This window comes from Brassica napus, chromosome C2, assembly GCF_020379485.1.
Source record: "Brassica napus cultivar Da-Ae chromosome C2, Da-Ae, whole genome shotgun sequence".
In the NCBI taxonomy this organism is placed as follows: domain Eukaryota; kingdom Viridiplantae; phylum Streptophyta; class Magnoliopsida; order Brassicales; family Brassicaceae; genus Brassica; species Brassica napus.
The window spans coordinates 11,051,556-11,071,762 of record NC_063445.1 but is presented as its reverse complement, the minus strand read 5'-3'; the positions used below and the strand labels follow the sequence as shown (position 1 = coordinate 11,071,762).

The window sequence follows — 20,207 nt, the reverse complement described above, 5'->3', positions numbered from 1 at the left end:
ATAAGAAAAACTAACTAAATTTTAATATAAAATAGAAATTTAATATTACTAAAATAAAATTTATTTTTTAATATATATATAATATTAATTAAGGGTATTTTTTTAATTAATAAATTAGTGACTTAGCTAAAAATAAATAATAAATCAATGACTTAGCTAAAACCTAATAAAAACATGACAAATAAGCAAATTTACTAAAATTATGGATAATATGAAATATGATTGATTCTTTAATACAAAATTAAAATAAGAGTTTTGTTAAATCAAACATAAGTTTGTCGTATCGGTGTTACAAAAAAAAACAATAATTAATAGTGTCGTAGGAATTATGTATTTTCCATTAGCGAATAAAATTGAAGTAGATTGTTGGAGGATATCTCAACGTATAGACGAGATTATGGAGATTGATATGGGAGTTGAAGTAACGGACACAACTGTTCCTCCGCAAAGAAACGCTCTTGCTAGACATCCTGAATAAAATGAAAGAGATATATATGAACTTGGCTTTGTGTTAATAGATGGTGACTTTCCAATGCTGTTTTGAGCAAGGGCCAATATACACGCACCAAATCACCACTGCAAGCGGAAGCTGAAGGTTTGCTATGGGCAATGCAAGTGATACTGAAGTTTGGACACAAAGAGATGGTTTTTCAATCAACTGTGAACAACTGGTTATACTCATTCAAAAGGAGGAAGACTGGCCTGCTTTGGACTCAGAGCTAGACGAAATACATGCTGTATCTAAATAATTTTCTGAACTTTCTATTGCTTATATTCTTAGATCTTTAAAATTCTGTACGAATAGCCTAGCAAAAGGTGTCCGATCACGCGCATCTCGATCAGCTTTTGTAAACCCTTTTGCACCAAGTTGGCTAGCCCCACAAGTTAGCATGAGGGTGCCAAAAAAGAGAATAAAGTTGAAAGTGAAACTAAATATTCCAATGAACAAATTTATAAGAAGTTCATATTTATGTGGATGTCTATATGGGACAAACAATTTTTTTTAGACAATTATAGAATGTAGTCACGAAAAATCAATCTTAAAATATATAATTAAAAAAAACCATTTAAACAAATCATCAAAATTTTCAATATTACAGCAAATAAGAATATAAAGACCAACTATATTCTCTTCATGTATAATATGTTGTGGTAAGATTCAAAAAAATTAACTTACTTTATAGTAAGGAAAAATTAGATTTTTAATTCCAAATTTACAGTAAAAACATAACATTTTATAAAACTAAACAATTGACATAATAGTATAAAAATATAAAAAAAAAATTAAAATACTATCCGCGCGTAGCGCGGACAAGGACCTAGTACTACTAAATAGGAGGCGGAAAAGGCGAGGTAATCAAGTATACAATTTTATAAAGGGAAGAAGGGACCCATGCATATCTAATTCATAATGGCCCATTACGTAGGGGATTTTAAAGATCTCTAATATCTTATTTAACCAGTTTTGTAATTTCAAAGTCTACTCTTTGCTTTTCTGCACAAGACCAAGTCAAAATAAACTCACATTCTATGGTTACTGAGAGCCAGATTCTTTACAACCCTTAAATATATATATATATAGCTTTAATTTCAATTTTCAATTTTCAACCATGTCCTAAATTTAACATATTTAACAATTTTATACTACATCCATTTCAAAAAAATCCATGTTTTAGAAAAAAAATTCGTTTCAAAAAGATATATTTTTCTATTTTCAATGCATAAATTAATTGTAAATTGTAAACTTAAAAAAATATAATCATTTTTATTATAATTCTATTGGTTAAAAATTGTGAGAAATAGTTAATTGCGTAAATGAATGCATTGTTAATTAAAATCTGATATTTTTTTAATAAGCGTCAAAATTTTAAAACATACAACTTTCTAAAACATGGAGAGTATTACGTAATAATGGTATTCTAATTGATTTTCTTTTGTCATTAACAAGAATTAATGATTCATCTCTATTGAGTTTCACGTTTTTAGATATGACAGCACGAAGTTGATTAGGTACCGTATTACTCTGGTCAACCATAGAATCTAGGGGGAGGGGGTTATTGGAACCAGAATTTGGAAAAAGTTTAGTGATTTTAGAAGTTGACATATTTTTAAAATTTTAGTAGATTTAACAAATGTTTTCTAAATTTCTATCAAATATTTTGTATTGATTTCTATAGATTGTTATTGATTATTAAAAATTTGCACAATTTATGTTTTCAAAAAGTTTTTCTTTCTATGGTAATATACAAAATATTGTAGAAATTTTCAAAAGTGAATCTCGATGATGAGACAAATGCATTTTATGGTATAGTTTTTTTGTGTTATGGGTTGTCCTTTGTTTTGTTATGAAAATAGTCATTTTTATCTTCATATTACGTGACAGATTTTTATTAGTCTTATTTTCATTGACATTTTTTTTTCAAGACATCATTGTTACAGACGAAAGATTATGTTTGAACACATCAAATATAAAACTAACCGACAAATAAATCTTCTAGAAATCACATGTCAAACAAGAAAAATATATCATATGGTATGTGAATTTTTTATTACTACACAGATTTCAGAAATCTTATGAGTAGACATGATATTTTCAAACTCTAGTCTTATGAGACAAAATATAAAGAAACATGTTCTCAATAACCATAGAATTTAATAGAATAGCAAAATCAATAAAAACTAGACTTTTTGAATAACAAAAGATTTGAATGGAATTTAAAAGTCTTTGAACCAATAACAATGAATTTTGAAAAGATTTTGAAAAGATTTTAAAATCCATAAACCAGTAACAATGGATTCTTAAAATTTTATAATTCTTTAAGAATTCTTAAACCAATAATCCCCCTCCCCTAATTTGATTTTCTTGTTTACTTTTACCGGAAGAAACATTTTTAATGGTTCTACCTTTTTTGACAAACAGTTCTAGTTAACATCTCTACTCTCTAGGGATCCACCAAACACAAAATGAATTACCCATTTTGGAGCAGTTTTTTTTTTCTTTCCGAAATTTGGACACATTTTCAGATTTGATAAGAGAAAATTAAGGTTCACACTTGAGAAGCCTCAATTCTGAAGTAAATTCTTAACTTTTTTTTGTGCAAACCAAACATTTCAGTCAAATTAAACCGGAATCAAAGACCAGAGTCAGCCAGAACATTATCCGGCCTATGAATAAACTTAAACTTAATCGACTTAACTTAAGAAGCAAGAAGATAGATATCTCGTAAAATTCTAAATTATTTATTTACAAATGTCTGCGAGTATTAAGTTATTTCATTCACACCTCCAATTTTCGGTTCACTGAATATTTATTTAGTAAACGTGATAAATCGGATGATGTAACATTAGATCAACATGTGAAAATGGCAAGTTATATATACACACACCATTGAGTAAGCTACTAAATATTCTTTGAATCCCCGGAGATTAGTCAGTTAGATATCGGTCCGCCGGATATTCCAGATAGGCCTGGGCATTTCGGGTATCGGTTCGGTTCGGTTCGGGTATTTTAGGTTTCGGGTAGTTCGGATAGGGGCTAGAGGATCCATTTAGTACTTGACCTATTCTCGGTTCGGTTCGGTTCGGTTCGGATAGTTTCGGGTTCGGTTCGGATAGTAAATGTAGGAACCAGAGAATATCTGGAAAAAGTTCGGTTCTCATTTGGATCCGGTTCGGGTTCGGATAGTTCGGGTAGTTCAGATAATTTGGATAAAATATCGGTTATTTAGGATAAAATATCAAATAATTAAGATGATTTAGATAAAAATTTTGGACATTTCGGATTACTTTGGATATTTCGGATAAAACTATCCGGATAGTTTCAGATACTTTCGAGTAGTTTGGATACTTTATAATAATTTAGTTATTCTCAACTATTTTCAGATACTTTTAATAGAATTTTAAATTAAAAATATATATTTAGTGATGTTATATATATATATATAATTAATATTTTTATATATTTGGATATCCGTTCGGTTCTCGGTTCGGTTCCGGTTCGATTATTTCGGATATAAAAATATAGGAACCATTCGGGTATTTAAGGGTATTGGTCCGGTTTCGGTTTCGGGTATTTCGGTTCGGTTCCAGTTCGGTTCTTCGGTTCCGGTTATTTTGCCCACGCCTTTCCAGATCAACAAAAAAAACTACGATATCATCTCCAATAAGATATTGACACAAAGTATTTAGTGCTCATATAGGAACACATCGTCAATTTTAATCATACCGATCATTGATCTCTAATTCCATATATAGTTTCTAAGTTAAAATATCACCCATGTAAATATATATACTCCAACTCTTCGCCACTCCAAATTATATATATATACTAACTCTTCGCCCCAATTATGGTGTATATATACTTGGTTTGTTGTCATGATTGTTCTAAGGTATTTTAGACATACAAAAATGAATGAATGTCTAAACCATTTCATTTTTTTATTTAAATATTTATTTTTTCATTTAACTATTTATTCCCACATCGTTTGGATAAGAATTTTACGTAATATATAATTAATGTGACAATTATCTACTTTTGAATTAGTTTTTCGTGTGAGTTAGGCTCAGTACAATAATACATAACATCATTTCTCCACACTAAACATCTCCCTGAATATAACCACCCAATAGTGTTTTGGTGGTTTGCATTTTCCAGATCCTAGTTAAGATATGCATTTTTTAGAGGCCTAAGAAGAACAATTTTTTTATTAAATAGTTTAAAATTTAGTTCAAATATATATTTAATCATACGTAAGATTTAAATGATAAGATTACTTTACATAAATGCTATTTCATTAATTTTAAAAGCTAATTATAAAATGAAAATTGCGGTATAAAAATCAAAGATTAAAGCATATCTTAAAACTAATTACTAATTTAGTTAAAACGTAATAAAATTAGTTAAGAGTACATAAGTACTATAACTAAAATGAGACTGAACTTATGCTGAAACCTTATTATGTGAAATCTTATTATGTGAAATTTATAGTGGTTAATTATAAAGAACATGTAGATGAAATGAAGTACGTATTGAGTAACTGTTAAGATTATGTAACACTAGATTTTGGATATAAATATAGTGTAATTCTGATATAAAACAGCTGATCTTTTTCAAAAGGAAAAAATGATTTAATCAATACGTTCTACTAATTAATTAACGTCAATCTTATTGATACTCATATATAGCCATTATAAATACATGAATGTTTTCGTATAATTTAAGAAAGTTTTTTTTTCAGCACAATATATTTGCATCGAATGCAGGAGTGGCGGTCTTAAATTTCAATTTGGTGATAGTCTTTTAGTAAAAAGATTGGCAAATGGTGTAAACATGTCTGTTTTGGTTTGATTTTTATTGGAAAAAAAATTGTTATTATTTAGTTAGTGTAGATTTGGATTTTGGTCCATGTAATTTATATTGTAATTCAGTAATAGATGATTTGGTTGCTTTTGATTCTAGTCGGAAAGTATTCTAATTTGAGTAAAACAATGTGGTAAACCGAGGCCAGTTTAGGTCACAAGTCACTCACGCCGTCGATTAGGACATCCTGAAAAATAAATTTTATTAAAATTTTCATACTCAATCCTAGATCTGAGACGGATCGGATATCCCGACAATTTTAAGATATCCGGATCCGGATCCTTATCCAGCGGATCCATAATTTTATTATCCTTATCCGGATCCGGGGTTCTCGGATATCCGGATGTCGGATATCCTTCTAAAAATTGTAATATCCGGCGGATATCCGGATTTGAATCTTTAAAATAAATAAAAAATAATATTAATATATAAAAAATATTAAAAATAATTTAAAAATAAAAAACATATATAATGTTTTAATTTATTTCTATGTATAATATTACAAAATTTACATAAAATTTATATATACTATTATAAAAATAAAACTATATTAAATTAATTAATTTTTATATATAGACATTACTATTTTTGAAATAGTTATTAATAAAACTTACGGATCCGGATATTCGGACTAAAAAATTAAGGTATCCGGATCCGGATCCGGCTTTGACGGATCCAACATTTTATTATCCGGATCCGGATTCGGCCCCTCCGGATATCCGGATTTTCGGATCGGATCCGGATCGAATTTCGGATCGAATTTCGGATCGAATCCGGATCTCGGATAAAAGTCCCAGGCCTACTCAATCCATTATTGCTTAAAAAAATCATAATTTATATAAAAATAAGAGTAATATTTATAGTTCTTAGTATTTTTTTTTGATTTTTAACTACAAAATTATTAATTAAAAATATTATCAAATTATTATTATTTTAAAACCTATAAACTTTATAACAACTGTGAATCTTAGTAAAATTGTATTTTTAAAATGCTAAACAACGAGAAAACTATATAAATTCATTTTTTATATTTTTAATATATTCAGTTTTTATTATTGTAATATTATTTATCATTATATGTTCATCATTATTATTTTAATATTATGACTTGCTATTTTTTTTAAATAAATAAAATCAACCAAAGATTTTCAATTTGTAATGAACAATGACTCCAGACTAATATTAAAAATAAAATAAAAAAATTATTTGTATGATAAATATAATTTTTAAAACTTGTGTTTTTATATTACTATGAAATTAGATTAAAAAAATTATGAGGAAAATGCATATTTTAAAAAAAGTTAGGGTATATAAATAGAGTAGATCAGCATTGGTGATAATCAGGCTTTTCTATAACACTACGTATGTTCCTAACCGGTAATGATAAGCTGATAAGAATTTTTTTAAAAAAAAATTAAGTTGTGAAGGTTTATTTACAAACGTAGAACAATATCAGGTATTTATATTTTTCAGAGCGTTGCTGTTAAATTTTCTTTGTGGTGACACTTTTAACAATAAGAATAAATTATCTTTTTGTTGTCATCGTTGACAAAAAAATTATCTTTTTGTTTCAAAATAAATTAATCTATTTTTCTCAGAGATCGCAACAAAGAGCGTACCCGGTTATATGAATATAATTATATAAAGTGATTCATGCTAGCCCCAGATAAGACAATATGAATTATTGGTATGCATGTACTATGTGCAGTACTATGGAAATATTATAAATAGATAATGTTTTATATCCACATAATTGAAAAACAACAAATACTGATGAATCCAGCTATTCGCATCTGGCAAACCAAGGAAAAGGAAGAAAGAAAGAAAGAAAGAAAGAAAGAAAGATCCAGAAATGTACGTATATAATAGGATTTTTTTATAGACCTGGGGTGTCTCAAATCAGAGGCCTAGACTAATTTTAAGGAGGTCGACCAATTGATTGAGAGATAAGCTCGGTTGCTTTATGTAAGAGTTAAATATTCACGTCGTCTAACCACATATATCGACAACCTAAGAATATATTTCGAATTTGGAATACCGCATAATTTATAGAATAGGATTTCACCTTTCATTTGCTCTTTGCATTTTGTTTAGGTTTGTAACTTCTGTAATCGATTCTTACGATGATATATCTTTTAAAGTTTGTTCCTAATAGTGTAATGTGATTGATAGTTTTAGTTTTTATTTCCTTTTTTTACAGCAATTTGTATTTCAATTTAAGAAACAGAAAATGGTATGTATAATGCGTTAGCAACTAGTATATTTAATATACCGCCTAAACAAAAAGATGAAAAACTAATTGTATATATTAATTGTTAATATATATCAAAATTTATTAATTTACAGATAATATTAATATAAATCTAAAATTTATATCTAGTTTAATAATTTAAATAAAGTTAATATTTAGGTACATATATTAATCCCTATAAAGTGCATACTCTTACTTGGTATATATATATATATGTCTGGTTAAAAAGGTATATTTATCAAGAAAAAATGAATTTCGATGATAAAAGAATCAAATTAATTATAGGACCAATAATTTATTGCTACAGGTATAACTTTAAAATGATTAATTTCCTCCCCTGTTTGATGCCAAACAAAACCTGCGTTAAACAAATAGTCCCATTTGACAAAAAAAAAAAAATAGTCCAATTATAAAATTCCAACTTGATTTGGTTTTACATGTAAAGTTCAGTGTGCGTGAGAAGCAGGTGATTTAAAAATTAAAAAAGAGAGAGAAAAAAACAAAACCAAAAAACTAAATTAATAATAATATTATTATTAATAATATTCTGGCTCTTTCTCTCTCTCTGACTCTATACTGAAAGTGAAAAAATCGTCGCCTATAAAAACACAAACAAGTTCCCTCATCTTCTTCACTACTCAAATCTTTCTTCGCATATCAAGAAAAAAAAAAGAACAACTCGAAGAGTCTCCAGATCCAAAATAGATGATCTCAGTGGTGATTATTACTGAGCTGCTAGTGGAGTACACGACGGCTCTCGCTAAACTCACCGCCGGTATTCTCCCACGGCGTTCCGGCGATAGAAACGCCTTACGGATCGGCGGTTTCCTCATTCCTGCTCCTTCCTCAACATCTTCGACCATTCCTGATTTCTCTTCTCATCTCGTCGACTTCTGATTTCTAATCGATGAGAAGTGACTTGAGGATTTTTACAGAGTGTTCTCCTAGTCTTCTCTCTCTCTCCCTCTCTTGGTTTTGAATCGTATAGAGCTTTTGTAGATCCGTATCTTATATATAGAGATGACTTTTGTTACTCGTGATCTGTGATAATACTAACTATGTTTATGGTAATGAAGAAGATCTTGCATTCATTTTTTCTTTGTTCAATAGTTCTCGCTAACTTCGATGTTATTAACTCATTCCGCACATTCCTCAACTTATTAATAGTATAAAACATTTCTCAAATGAAAATTAATTTGCAAATTTTAAAAATAATTTTATTTATCTCAAATACTATCGTTCTTATATATATTTCTGCTATTTAACATTTATTCAAAAACAGATGGAGTATTAAACATAGCGTGGTGTCAATGAAGCATACAAGTTGATAAATTACGGAGTAAATAAAAAGTGTATTGGTTGAAAAAGAAAATTCTGACGTTCAACGACTTGAGAATTATAATCGACAGTTGTGTAATATACGCCATCTTCTATACAGACAGAGCCATGTGTTAGTAAAATAATAAATAATAATATCTACACTAATTCCAAAGCTATAGAACAAAATAATACAACTGTGAAGAAAAATATGTTCACTGAATCAAATGTTCAGATGAAGAAGCGGTTGAAAAAAAAAGGGTTAACTGAATCAAATGAGACTAAGCTACCGTAGTGCAAATGTTGATTCACGTTAGTATATGATTCGCAATTCTTTTATAAAATCCCGTTACAGCTCTACATTCATTTTATCACGTACTAATACGATACAAAGCAAAGCCGATCTCTTGACGAGCATTGATTTTTGCTTTTCTTCGCTATATAGTATTGTTGTGCTTGTGTTTTTAATACTTCTCTCAAAGCCGTCTCTGGACTGAAGAAGGTTACAGCTCGTTTGTGTTCGAGAGGGTTAGTTGGGCCGAGACAGGAGGTTATTGGGCCATCGTCTTCTTCCTCTTTAAGATTATTTTATTGGTTTCTCGTTCTACTTAACGTCGTTGTTAATCGTGTGTACTCGTTACTTATTCCCCTTTCTGATCGTTTATTGCAATATTGCATCACCATCCAAGTTTATTTTTTCTAATAACATTCTCTCCTCAAATGCAGACCAGTGCAAGCTTTTATAGCGGCCCGAAGCAAAAAATAAAAAAATAAAATCATTTTTAAAAAATACATCAAAATTAATAAATAATATTATTGTTGACAAAAAACAGCATCATTACATTACAAACAACTAAAAATTAAATTAGCAAAAAAAAATAGTTTTAAAATATAAAAAATTTCTATTTATCTTAGAAAAAATATAAACAAATTTCAAAATAAAAAAATATTTTTAAATGACCATCATAATTATTTTGCATATATAAAATAATTAAGTAACTCAATATTTTTAATTGATTTTCAAATGGAGATAAATGCATTACTATACAAACTTCAAATAATTATAGAATAAACACAAATTTGAGATAAATATTGAGAAAGAATAATATTATACTCAGAAGTGATAACCACCGAAAAAAGAAAAAAAGTAACTCGTAAACTTCTAATTATGTAAAGCATTATTATTTTTAATTATTTATTATTTGTCTCAGTTAAAACAAATTGATTTAAAACAAAAGTATATAAGAGTTTAACCGTATGAGTTATTACCCATGTTCTAAAACGCGCCGATTTGGGCCGCTTTCTCGGCGATTAAGCGCTCTACGGACTTTGGCCGTGGCATTTCACCCTTATTCGGACAAAAAATTGGGAAAAGAAAAATCTGAGTTTTTCAAGCTTGAAACCGATACCTTTATCATAAATCTATCATATTTTATCATCAATAACAAAGAAATAGAGGCTAAACGACGCAAATCACTAAAAAAAATTGAAGCACCATCGTGAACAAAATCTGAAGCGCCGCAATTAGGGTTGCAGGTTCAGTGAGGAAGATGAAGCGGAAATTATATTTTTGCCCTTCATTAATAAAAAACAGAAAAAGCCACAAATGCATCACTTGGGCTTTGAACCCGAGAACTGATAGTCAAACTAGACACAATACCGCTGGGCCACAGACAATTATTATGTTTTTGTTACTGATTCAAATATATATCTCTATAAAATCGATAATAGTTCTTAAAAAAAATTCTCTTACTCTCCGAGTTTTTTCCGATTTGTTGTTAATTCGCTAGGCCCGGATCGACTTCACTCGTTGCGCCTAGCGAATTTTTGAACAGGGGTTATTACTAGTCCATGTTAATTATTTATTATCTGTCCCACTTTAACCGAATTTATCTAAATACAACAGTATATAAAAATGAATAGTATGAATACTTAACCGTGGCCAATAACACATCTAAAGACTTGATTCGATGCATTATGAAAAAATGATGCTCTAAGCTAAAGTTTCTTTTCTTATAAGGCAGGCACGGCACTGCTCAAATGTATAACAGTATAAGGATGATAATTATAACAATTTCAATTTTAAAATATAACTTTATGTACATTCTTATCTAGTTAATTATAAAGGAGAAGAATAAATTGAATATCATATTGATTTGACCCCAAAAAAAAAGAGATGAGAAAAACTGGAAGATAAGTGGCTGAAGTTTTTCAGCTATATTTAGCTTTCTTAATCCATAAGCTAATCCGTTTACATCTATCTACACATACTCGATCCGTATTTGGTATTAATTCGCTATAAACCTGGTAACTGATTTGACTATTAATATACACTTTGTAAGTCTCGGAATTTATTTTCGTTCATAAAACCAATGAACAAATTTAAACGAGCTTTGAGAAAACCATACAAGTATATAAGTATGTTCTGTTCGTATATGCGAATAACAAATGTACCGAATCATAAGTTGTGATTTTCATGTCCACAGAATGGATGGACAACTCATTTCTAGTTTCCATTCATTTTACGTTTTGGGTGCCAAATGTAATAGATTACATCTATATAATGATATATCCTTTATTGATATAATATAATGAATGGTTAGTGAATCTTTTGATAGTGACATATCACTGAACACGGTAGTGGGTAGGACTTTATAGTCTCCTATCTACCAGTCTCTTGTCCACGGGTCTCCTGTCCACAGTGGCGGACCTAAGACTTTTTTTAATCTGGGTCAGTGACAAATTAAATTTCAAAAAGTAAAATAAAATAGGGTATTGAACCCGTTAACTCATATTTGAGGGGGTGCAACACTACCATTTGAGGTGAGTAGACATAATTACCATAGGCCACAAGAAACGTTTAAATATTTAACCTGGGTCAATTGACACACCATCTCATAAAGTAGGTCCGCCTCTGCCTGTCCACCAGTCACTTGTCTACCAGTCTGCATCCCAAGATTCACCAGCACAACATTCTCTCCTTAACTCCACCATTCACACTTCCCCTGTCTCCTAAGTATATTTTTCACCCCTATAAATAAACCTCTTAACGTTCTACTTCTCATCCATCAAACAATCCTCTCAAACCAGAGAAAAGAAAAACTAAAGCATTCTAAGAATCTTCAAGAAAAATGGCGGATACACAGATAACTCCACAACAAGTAACCAACGACGACGAACAACTGGCTCTCTTCGCCATGCAGCTAGCCAGCGCCTCCGTTCTTCCGATGGTTTTAAAAACGGCGTTAGACCTTGATCTTCTCGAGATCATGGCCAAGAAGTCTTCTCCGATGTCTCCGATTGAGATAGCTTCTCAACTTTCGATGAAAAACTCCAACGCTCCGGTCATGCTCGACCGTATTCTCCGTCTTCTGACGTCTTACTCCATCCTCATCTGCTCCGGCGGAGACGGCGTCGAGAGGACTTACGAGCTTGGTCCGGTTTGCAAGTATTTGACTAAGAACGAAGACGGTGTCTCGATTGCTGCTCTTTGTCTTATGAACCAAGACGAGGTTCTCATGCAAAGCTGGTACGTATTTTGATATTATCAAGAATTATTATCATATGATTTCAAAACATCTTGTGCCAACCCATGTTAGAAAAACTATTCTTTATTTTTGATTATGTTGTTTCATAAGCTATGCTTCCTGGTTATCATCATATGCAATTGTTGAAACTTAAACAGACAAATTAATGGATACCTGCTGTCCACTAAAGAAATTGATTCTATTCTATACCTGCTGTCCACTAAAGAAATTATATTTATATACCATTTTTTTTTCTTTAGAGGTTATACGAGCTCCATAGTTGATTTTTTGTTTGTTTGTTACTGTGCCAAAATCATACAATCTAAAGAATAATAATCAAAAGAAATATTTTTGTTGATCCCTAGAGCTAGAGGAAAACAATATTTTCTGGATATTACCAAAAAATACTATTATATGATTTCAGTATAGATCTTGTGCTAAGATAGATAAACCTAGTTAGAAAAAAAAAACTGTTCTTTATGATTGATAATGTTGTTTCTTACTCATGCCAACGATACTTGTTTCAGGTACCATTTGAAAGATGCAATTCTTAATGATGGGATTCCATTCAACAAGGTTCATAATGAAATGACCTCTTTCGATTACCACGAGACGGACCATAAGTTCAACATGGTCTTCAACAATGGAATGTCTAATCATTCAACCATCACCATGAAAAAGATTCTCGAGACCTATAAGGGTTTTGAGGAATTGACGTCTTTGGTTGATGTTGGTGGTGGCATTGGTGCTACTCTCAAAGTGATTCTCTCTAAATACCCTAACCTTAAGGGCATCAACTTTGATCTCCTTCATGTCATCAAAAATGCTACTCCCCATGATGGTATAGTACATTTTCCTACACTTTACACACAAAAATCTGTTTTTCATTTACATATGTTTTAGAGGTTGTATTAACTGTTAAATTTACCACAGGTATCCAACATATTAGATACAATAGAGTATTGGTTTATTATGGTTAGAGGTTAACCACTCCGGTTTGAGTCTCCTTTAGCTTATCCGGAGTATTTAAACAAACTGTGTAACAAACTATTTTGGTTATCACATTAATTCAAGATACTTCAATATGGTATCAGAGCAGAGCCTGTGACGATTCTCCATCATCGAGCTTCATGAGTTCTTCGATTCTTCAAATCCTTCGTCTCTTCATCGAAGATCTGATTGTGTTCGAGCTCGAGATCGTCTTCTCCGTCTACTTCCTTTCGGCTTTGCTTCTTCTCCTTTGTTAAAGCTCTCTGCGTTTCTTGATTTCACTCCGATTCTTGTGAAATCAACTACGCTGTGTCATTTCTCCGATCGTCATCGCGATGAGTTCACCTTCTTCAACTCGTCACCTCGATCACTACGAAAATCCATACTACCTTCATAGCTCGGATCATGCCGGTCTCGTCCTTGTTTCCGATCGCCTCAACACCGGTGCAGAGTTCCATTCCTGGCGACGATTGGTTCGTATGGCTCTCAACGTCAGGAATAAACTTGGATTCATCGATGGTACGATTCCTAAACCGCCTGATAATCATCGAGACTCGGGATCTTGGTCATGTTGCAATGATATGGTAGCTACATGGTTAATGAACTCTGTATCCAAGAAGATAGGTCAGAGCTTATTGTTTGTGTCCACCGCTGAATCGATCTGGAAGAATATTCTCCCCAGATTCAAACAAGATGATGCTCCGCGCGTTTATGAGATTGATCAGAAGTTGAGTTCGATTCAGCAAGGCCCTGATGATGTAACCACCTACTATACTGCGTTAGTTACTCTTTGGGAAGAGCACAAGAACTATGTTGAATTGCCTGTGTGTTCTTGTGGAAAGTGTGAGTGCAATGCTGCAGAGCTATGGGAACGTCTTCAGGAACGTAGCAGAGTTACCAAATTCTTGATGGGGCTGAATGAATCTTATGAATCAACACGTCGTCATATCCTGATGCTAAAGCCAATTCTAACTATTGAGGAGGTGTTTAATCTGGTGACACAGGATGAACGTCAGAGAGCTATCAAGCCGAGCTCTACTCCAGCAAGTGTTGTTTTTCAAGCCTCTAGTCCAGATGAGAATTTGCTTTCTGCTCCTCCTGATCTTTCAGCTTTTGCTGCAGCTCATGCCAACTCAGGATACCGTCCAAAGCAACGTCCTTTGTGTACTTATTGTGGTCAACTTGGTCACATTGTTGATAAATGCTTTCGTCTTCATGGCTATCCTCCTGGTCACAAGTTCAATAAGTCATCTATTCCTGGACAAGGCACTCACGCTACTGCTGGTTATGCTCCTCGGGGACAGAACAATTACAACCAAAGGGGGATGCAGCCGCAGAACAACTACAATCAACGATCGATGCAGCAGCAGAACAATCATTACACTCAACCACAACACTCTCAACAAGCTAATGTTGTTGCTCAACAGATTGTTCCTGCTTCATCAACTTCTCTCCCTGGTCAGATGGATGTAAATCAAATTCAGGCATTACTTCAACAGCTTCAAGCTTACGTTAGTCCTTCTGTGAATGCAATTTCTAGTAAGCAGTCTTCCGTCTCCGAAAATGGATACATGGCACCCCAATCTACTTCTGGTATCATCCCTTTTCCTTCTACCAGTCTAAAATTTCAAAACAATATTCTCACTTTTCAAAATCAGTGCCTTTCTTCTCTTTCAAATTCTATTGCTAGTGATTCTTGGATAATTGACAGTGGAGCTACCACACATGTTTGTTCTGATCTATCACTCTTTAGTAACACTTCGTCTGTGCTTGGTGTTACAGTCTCTCTCCCCAATGGTCTTCGTGAAAACATAACTCATATAGGAACTGTGCATATTAACTCTTTCATTGTCTTGCATAATGTTCTTCACGTTCCATCTTTCAAGTTTAACCTGATAAGTGTTGGTAGCCTTCTTCGTGATAGTAACTTCTCTGCTCACTTCTATCCTGATTTTTGTCTATTCCAGGAGTCTATTCAGGGATTGATGATTGGTAGAGGCATTCTTCTTCAAAACCTTTATGTTCTTGAGCTTAATAATACTACTGCTTCTTCTCTGCCTTTCTGTGGATCCTTGCGAGCCGATGAGACTCTTTGGCATCAACGCCTTGGACATCCATCAACTTCCAAGTTAAAGCAAATGTCTGGTATTCTGAATATTCTTGTTTCTACTGTTGATAAGTCTGAACACTGTTCTGTTTGTCCTTTGGCAAAACAAAAGCGTCTTTCTTTTGAGTCTAGTGTTACTGTGTCTGTATCACCATTTGATTTGATTCATTTAGACGTTTGGGGTCCTTTCTCTATTGAGTCTGTTGAAGGATATCGATATTTTCTTACTATAGTCGACGATTGTACTCGTGTTACTTGGATATACATGATGCGTAATAAAAATGATGTTCTCACTGTTTTTCCAGAGTTTATTCAACATGTTTCTACTCAGTATAAATCTGTTATTAAAGTGATTCGTAGTGATAATGCTCCTGAACTCGCCTTTACTCAATTTGTTAAACAACATGGTATGATTCATCAATTTTCATGTGCATACACACCGCAACAGAACTCCATTGTCGAACGCAAACATCAGCATATATTGAATGTTGCTCGGGCATTATTGTTTCAATCCAGTGTTCCTCTGATATATTGGAGTGATTGTGTGTGCACTGCAGTGTTTCTTATCAACAGAACTCCTTCTATTCTTCTAGGTAACAAGACTCCATATGAATTGTTGACAAAGAAAGTTCCTAATTACTCAATTTTGAAATCGTTTGGTTGTCTTTGTTATGTGTCTACATTGCCTAAAGATCGGAACAAATTCACTGCTCGAGCTGATTCATGTGTTTTCCTTGGTTATCCTTCTGGTTACAAAGGGTACAAAGTTTTACATCTTGATACTAATCGGATTTCAGTAACCAGAAACGTGGTTTTTCATGAATCAATTTTCCCTTATAAAGATGACAAGACTAATGCTTCTGATTCTTCTTCTAAAATCTTTGATAATACTATACTTCTGTTGCCTATTCCTGTGATCATTGATAGTGTTCCTGAGCATGTAGATTTGCATTCACCTCATAATGAACCTGTTATGAGAGAGACTGTACCAGTAAGCACAGGTCAAGGGAATCTTTTGGGTGGAAGACCAAAACGAAATGTGAAAACTCCAAGTTACTTGTCTCAGTATCACTGCAATCTTGCGAGGTGCTCTCTTTCTCAAACCTCTCTTGATTCATCTTCTACTCCTCTTTTATCTACTTCCACACCATATCCAATATCCTCTGTTCTCTCTTATTCCCACTTTACACCTTTATATCAATCTTATATTCTTTCTTACTCTCTCGAAACAGAACCCACATCTTTTAAACAAGCCATGTTATCCCCTAATTTTCGGAAGGCTACTAATGAGGAATTGCAGGCTATGGAAGCTAACAATACTTGGACTGTTGAGTCATTGCCTCCAGGGAAGAACGTGGTTGGTTGTAAATGGGTCTATGCGATCAAATATAAGGCTGATGGCACGATTGAGCGTTACAAAGCTCGTCTGGTTGCCAAGGGTTTCACGCAACAAGAGGGTGTCGACTTCACTGATACTTTCTCTCCAGTTGCAAAGCTTGCGAGTGTCAAGTTTCTCCTGGCTCTTGCTGCGATTCAAGGATGGAGTATGTCTCAAATGGATGTCTCCAATGCGTTTTTGCATAGTGATTTGGATGAGGAAATCTTCATGAGCCTTCCTCAAGGTTATGTTCCTGCATCTGGTTCTTTGCCTCCAAATCCTGTCTGTCGACTTCACAAATCACTGTATGGGTTGAAATAGGCATCCCGCCAGTGGTATAACTGTCTCTCTGCAGTTTTTCAATCTGCTGGTTTCATACAATCCCCGGCGGATAATACCCTGTTTGTGAAGCAATCTGGTTCTTCCTTTGTTGCTGCTCTTGTCTATGTAGACGATATCATGATTGTTGGGAATGACGATGGTGTGGTTAATCAACTCAAAGACACGCTTCACCAGCACTTCAAGATCAAAGACCTTGGTGATCTTCGATTCTTTCTTGGTTTGGAAGTGGCTAGAAGCTCTGAAGGGATTTCAATTTCTCAGCGGAAGTATGCATTGAGTCTCTTATCTGATACATGCCTTCTTGCATGCAAACCAAGTCCCATTCCCATGGATCCGCTAGTGAAGCTGAGCAGCAAATCCGGTACCCCTCTTGATGATCCCTCTCCGTTTCGTGCTCTGATTGGTCGACTTCTTTACTTAACAATCACTCGTCCTGACATCACGTTTGCGGTCCACTGCTTGAGTCAGTTCATGAGTTCTCCGACTGATGTTCATCTTACCGCAGCTCATCGAATACTGAGATATATCAAGAACAATCCTGGTCAGGGATTATTCTACTCAGCTTCTTCGACGGTGTGTCTCAATGCCTTTTCCGATGCAAACTGGGCTACTTGTCCTGACAGTCATCGATCAGTCACTGGTTACTGTGTCTATCTTGGCACTTCCTTGATTACCTGGAAGTCGAAGAAACAAGATGTGGTTAGTAGAAGCAGCACTGAAGCAGAGTATCGAAGCATGGCACACACGACTTGTGAACTTCTTTGGCTGCAACAGCTACTTACTAGCATGAAGATTCAAGTCACCACCAAAGCGAAGCTCTGTGACAACAAGTCCGCGATGCACATAGCCACCAACCCGGTCTTCCACGAGAAGACAAAACACGTGGAGATAGATTGCCACACGGTTCGTGATCAGGTGAAGAGAGGCTTCATTACTTTGATGCACGTTTCAAGCGCCAATCAACATGCAAACATCTTCACGAAGCCGCTGCACTCTGGTCTTTTTCGATCCTTACTTGATCGAATGTCACTCTCAAGTCTCTTTCTTCCTCATGTTTCGGATTCAGAGACTTTACCGGGGCGTATTAGATACAATAGAGTATTGGTTTATTATGGTTAGAGGTTAACCACTCCGGTTTGAGTCTCCGTTAGCTTATCCGGAGTATTTAAACAAACTGTGTAACAAACTATTTTGGTTATCACATTAATTCAAGATACTTCAATACAACACGTTGAAGGAGATATGTTTAAAAGTGTTCCTGAAGGTGATGCAATTTTCATGAAGGTTAGTAATTAGTAGTTACCAAAACTCCTATACCGAAAACTCACTCTTTGATATTGTAAATAATTCATCAATAGGAAATTGATCTCAAAACATTTTCCTTCGATTTGTCTCATTGCTGTAACAGTGGATATGCCACGATTGGAGCGACAACAAATGCGTGCAACTCTTGCAGAACTGCTACAAGGCGCTTCAAGAGAATGGAAAAGTGATATTAGCAGAGTGTCTACTTCCAGAGACAATAGACACAACAAGCCTCTTGACCAAACAAATTTCCATGTCTATTGCATTATGCTGGCTCACAATCCTGGAGGTAAAGAACGGACCGAGAAAGAGTTCGAGGCATTAGCTAATAAATCAGGCTTCAAAGGCATCAAAGTTGTTTGCAACGCTTTTGGGGTTTACATTATCGAGTTGCTCAAGAAGATCGACTAAAGTGTTTAATTAGGGTTTACTAGCTAAGAGACTCATGTAGAGTTTCATTTATCTGACTAATTAATAAAACTATCTTATTTGTGTGGAAAATAATTATGTGTTTGAAGAAAAATAAAATAAAGTTTGAATCGAAGTCAATAATCTTATCTAGCTACACTGATAAAATCAACATTCAAACTCCATCGACGTGGACTATGTTAGTTCATCGACCAAACTAGTTTCACTGAATCTTGAACTCAAACTTCTGTTACTACTAGAGTCTTCTAGCTTTCCTTCTCGTGTCCAGTTATATATACTTAAATTCACCATTTCTTCTCGTCAAGAAAACAAACATATCTAGTTTCACAAAAGATAATAAGTGATTTGATCAAAGCAGCAAAAAACAATTCAAGGATGATGATGTCGAGATTTAGCTCTGCGAGAACTCCGATGAAAAGAATAAGAAGAAGATGACCCAACTAATGAGGATAGATCCAGACCTCCACGGTGTTCGAAACTATTCTTCCTTGTTGATTGATCATTAACAAAATAAAGATTACTACTATTTATAATTGATAACTTGTGAAAAAAATGTTTCTTTTGTCTCATGATTAACGAAGCAGTTTATACTAATTCTACAAACTTATCTGGAATGATCAAATATTGAAAATTGTGGCAAATAAATTTGAAGGCAAAAAATATTTATTTTTCTAAAAGTGGCCAGAATTAGGCCATGTTAATTGTTTTCAGTAATGTTGAAATCCCTTTTTATAAGCTACACTTTTTGAGCTGTCTGTGTTATTTTCCTTTGTAGTCATATGTTCTTTTCTGACGTTTTATGTATGCACTTAAACATTTATAAAACAAAGTCTAACCAAGTAAAAGATTGATTGTTTAAACTAAAAACTAGATCAAGTTATAGTTCAATCCCAACTAAAAGATCGATTGTGTTCAGCTACCAAACCAACCAATAACAATTGAACAACCGAAGCTTAGAAGTGGTTCAGTCAAGGAGAGACACGGGTCCAGCTACTTTAAGGAGGGGAGCAAGCAGCTGTATTTTCCGGGAGTTCCTGAACACACCCGACATGCCCTAAACGGACCCGAACGAGGCACATTTAATCCTGAGCGTGTCTGTCGTTGTCTGATCCGGATTGACGAAAATATTTTTCCTTGGCTAAAACTTTGTTTTCCTAGATCTAAGACCATCTCCAATAGTTTAGTCTATTTTATTTTTTTCT

General features: G+C 33.4%; 2 protein-coding genes across 6 annotated transcripts; both read left to right on the top strand.

The window, feature by feature from the left end:
• The first annotated feature begins 8,200 nt into the window (after positions 1-8,200).
• LOC125581562 lies at positions 8,201-8,701 on the top strand. The gene has a single exon (XM_048747213.1). The coding sequence runs from the start codon at positions 8,316-8,318 to the stop codon at positions 8,505-8,507; it is 192 nt and encodes a 63-aa protein (XP_048603170.1). The 5' UTR covers positions 8,201-8,315; the 3' UTR covers positions 8,508-8,701.
• Positions 8,702-10,832: 2,131 nt separating this feature from the next.
• On the top strand, positions 10,833-19,906 carry LOC125581561 (flavone 3'-O-methyltransferase 1-like). 5 transcript variants are annotated; one of them, XM_048747210.1, is made up of 4 exons: positions 10,833-12,456; positions 12,982-13,295; positions 18,485-18,555; positions 18,680-19,906. In XM_048747210.1, exons 1-4 carry the CDS (start codon positions 12,059-12,061, stop codon positions 18,899-18,901), a joined length of 1,005 nt encoding a protein of 334 aa, XP_048603167.1. In that variant the 5' UTR covers positions 10,833-12,058; the 3' UTR covers positions 18,902-19,906. The 5 variants fall into 5 exon arrangements, with proteins under 5 accessions (XP_048603167.1, XP_048603166.1, XP_048603168.1 ...); XM_048747209.1 differs by lacking the exon at positions 18,485-18,555 and having other exon boundaries at positions 11,466-12,456; positions 18,680-19,903; XM_048747211.1 differs by lacking the exons at positions 18,485-18,555; positions 18,680-19,906 and adding an exon at positions 15,412-15,656 and having other exon boundaries at positions 11,468-12,456.
• Positions 19,907-20,207: the final 301 nt, after the last annotated feature.

Bases quoted from the DNA above. Each gene is read 5' to 3' on its own strand.
- LOC125581561 (XM_048747208.1), top strand. From the start codon at position 13,780: ATGAGTTCACCTTCTTCAACTCGTCACCTCGATCACTACGAAAATCCA. The intron at 15,038-15,411 runs GTATCATCCCTT...TGTCTATTCCAG, and splicing joins GGCACCCCAATCTACTTCTG to GAGTCTATTCAGGGATTGAT.
- LOC125581562 (XM_048747213.1), top strand. From the start codon at position 8,316: ATGATCTCAGTGGTGATTATTACTGAGCTGCTAGTGGAGTACACGACG.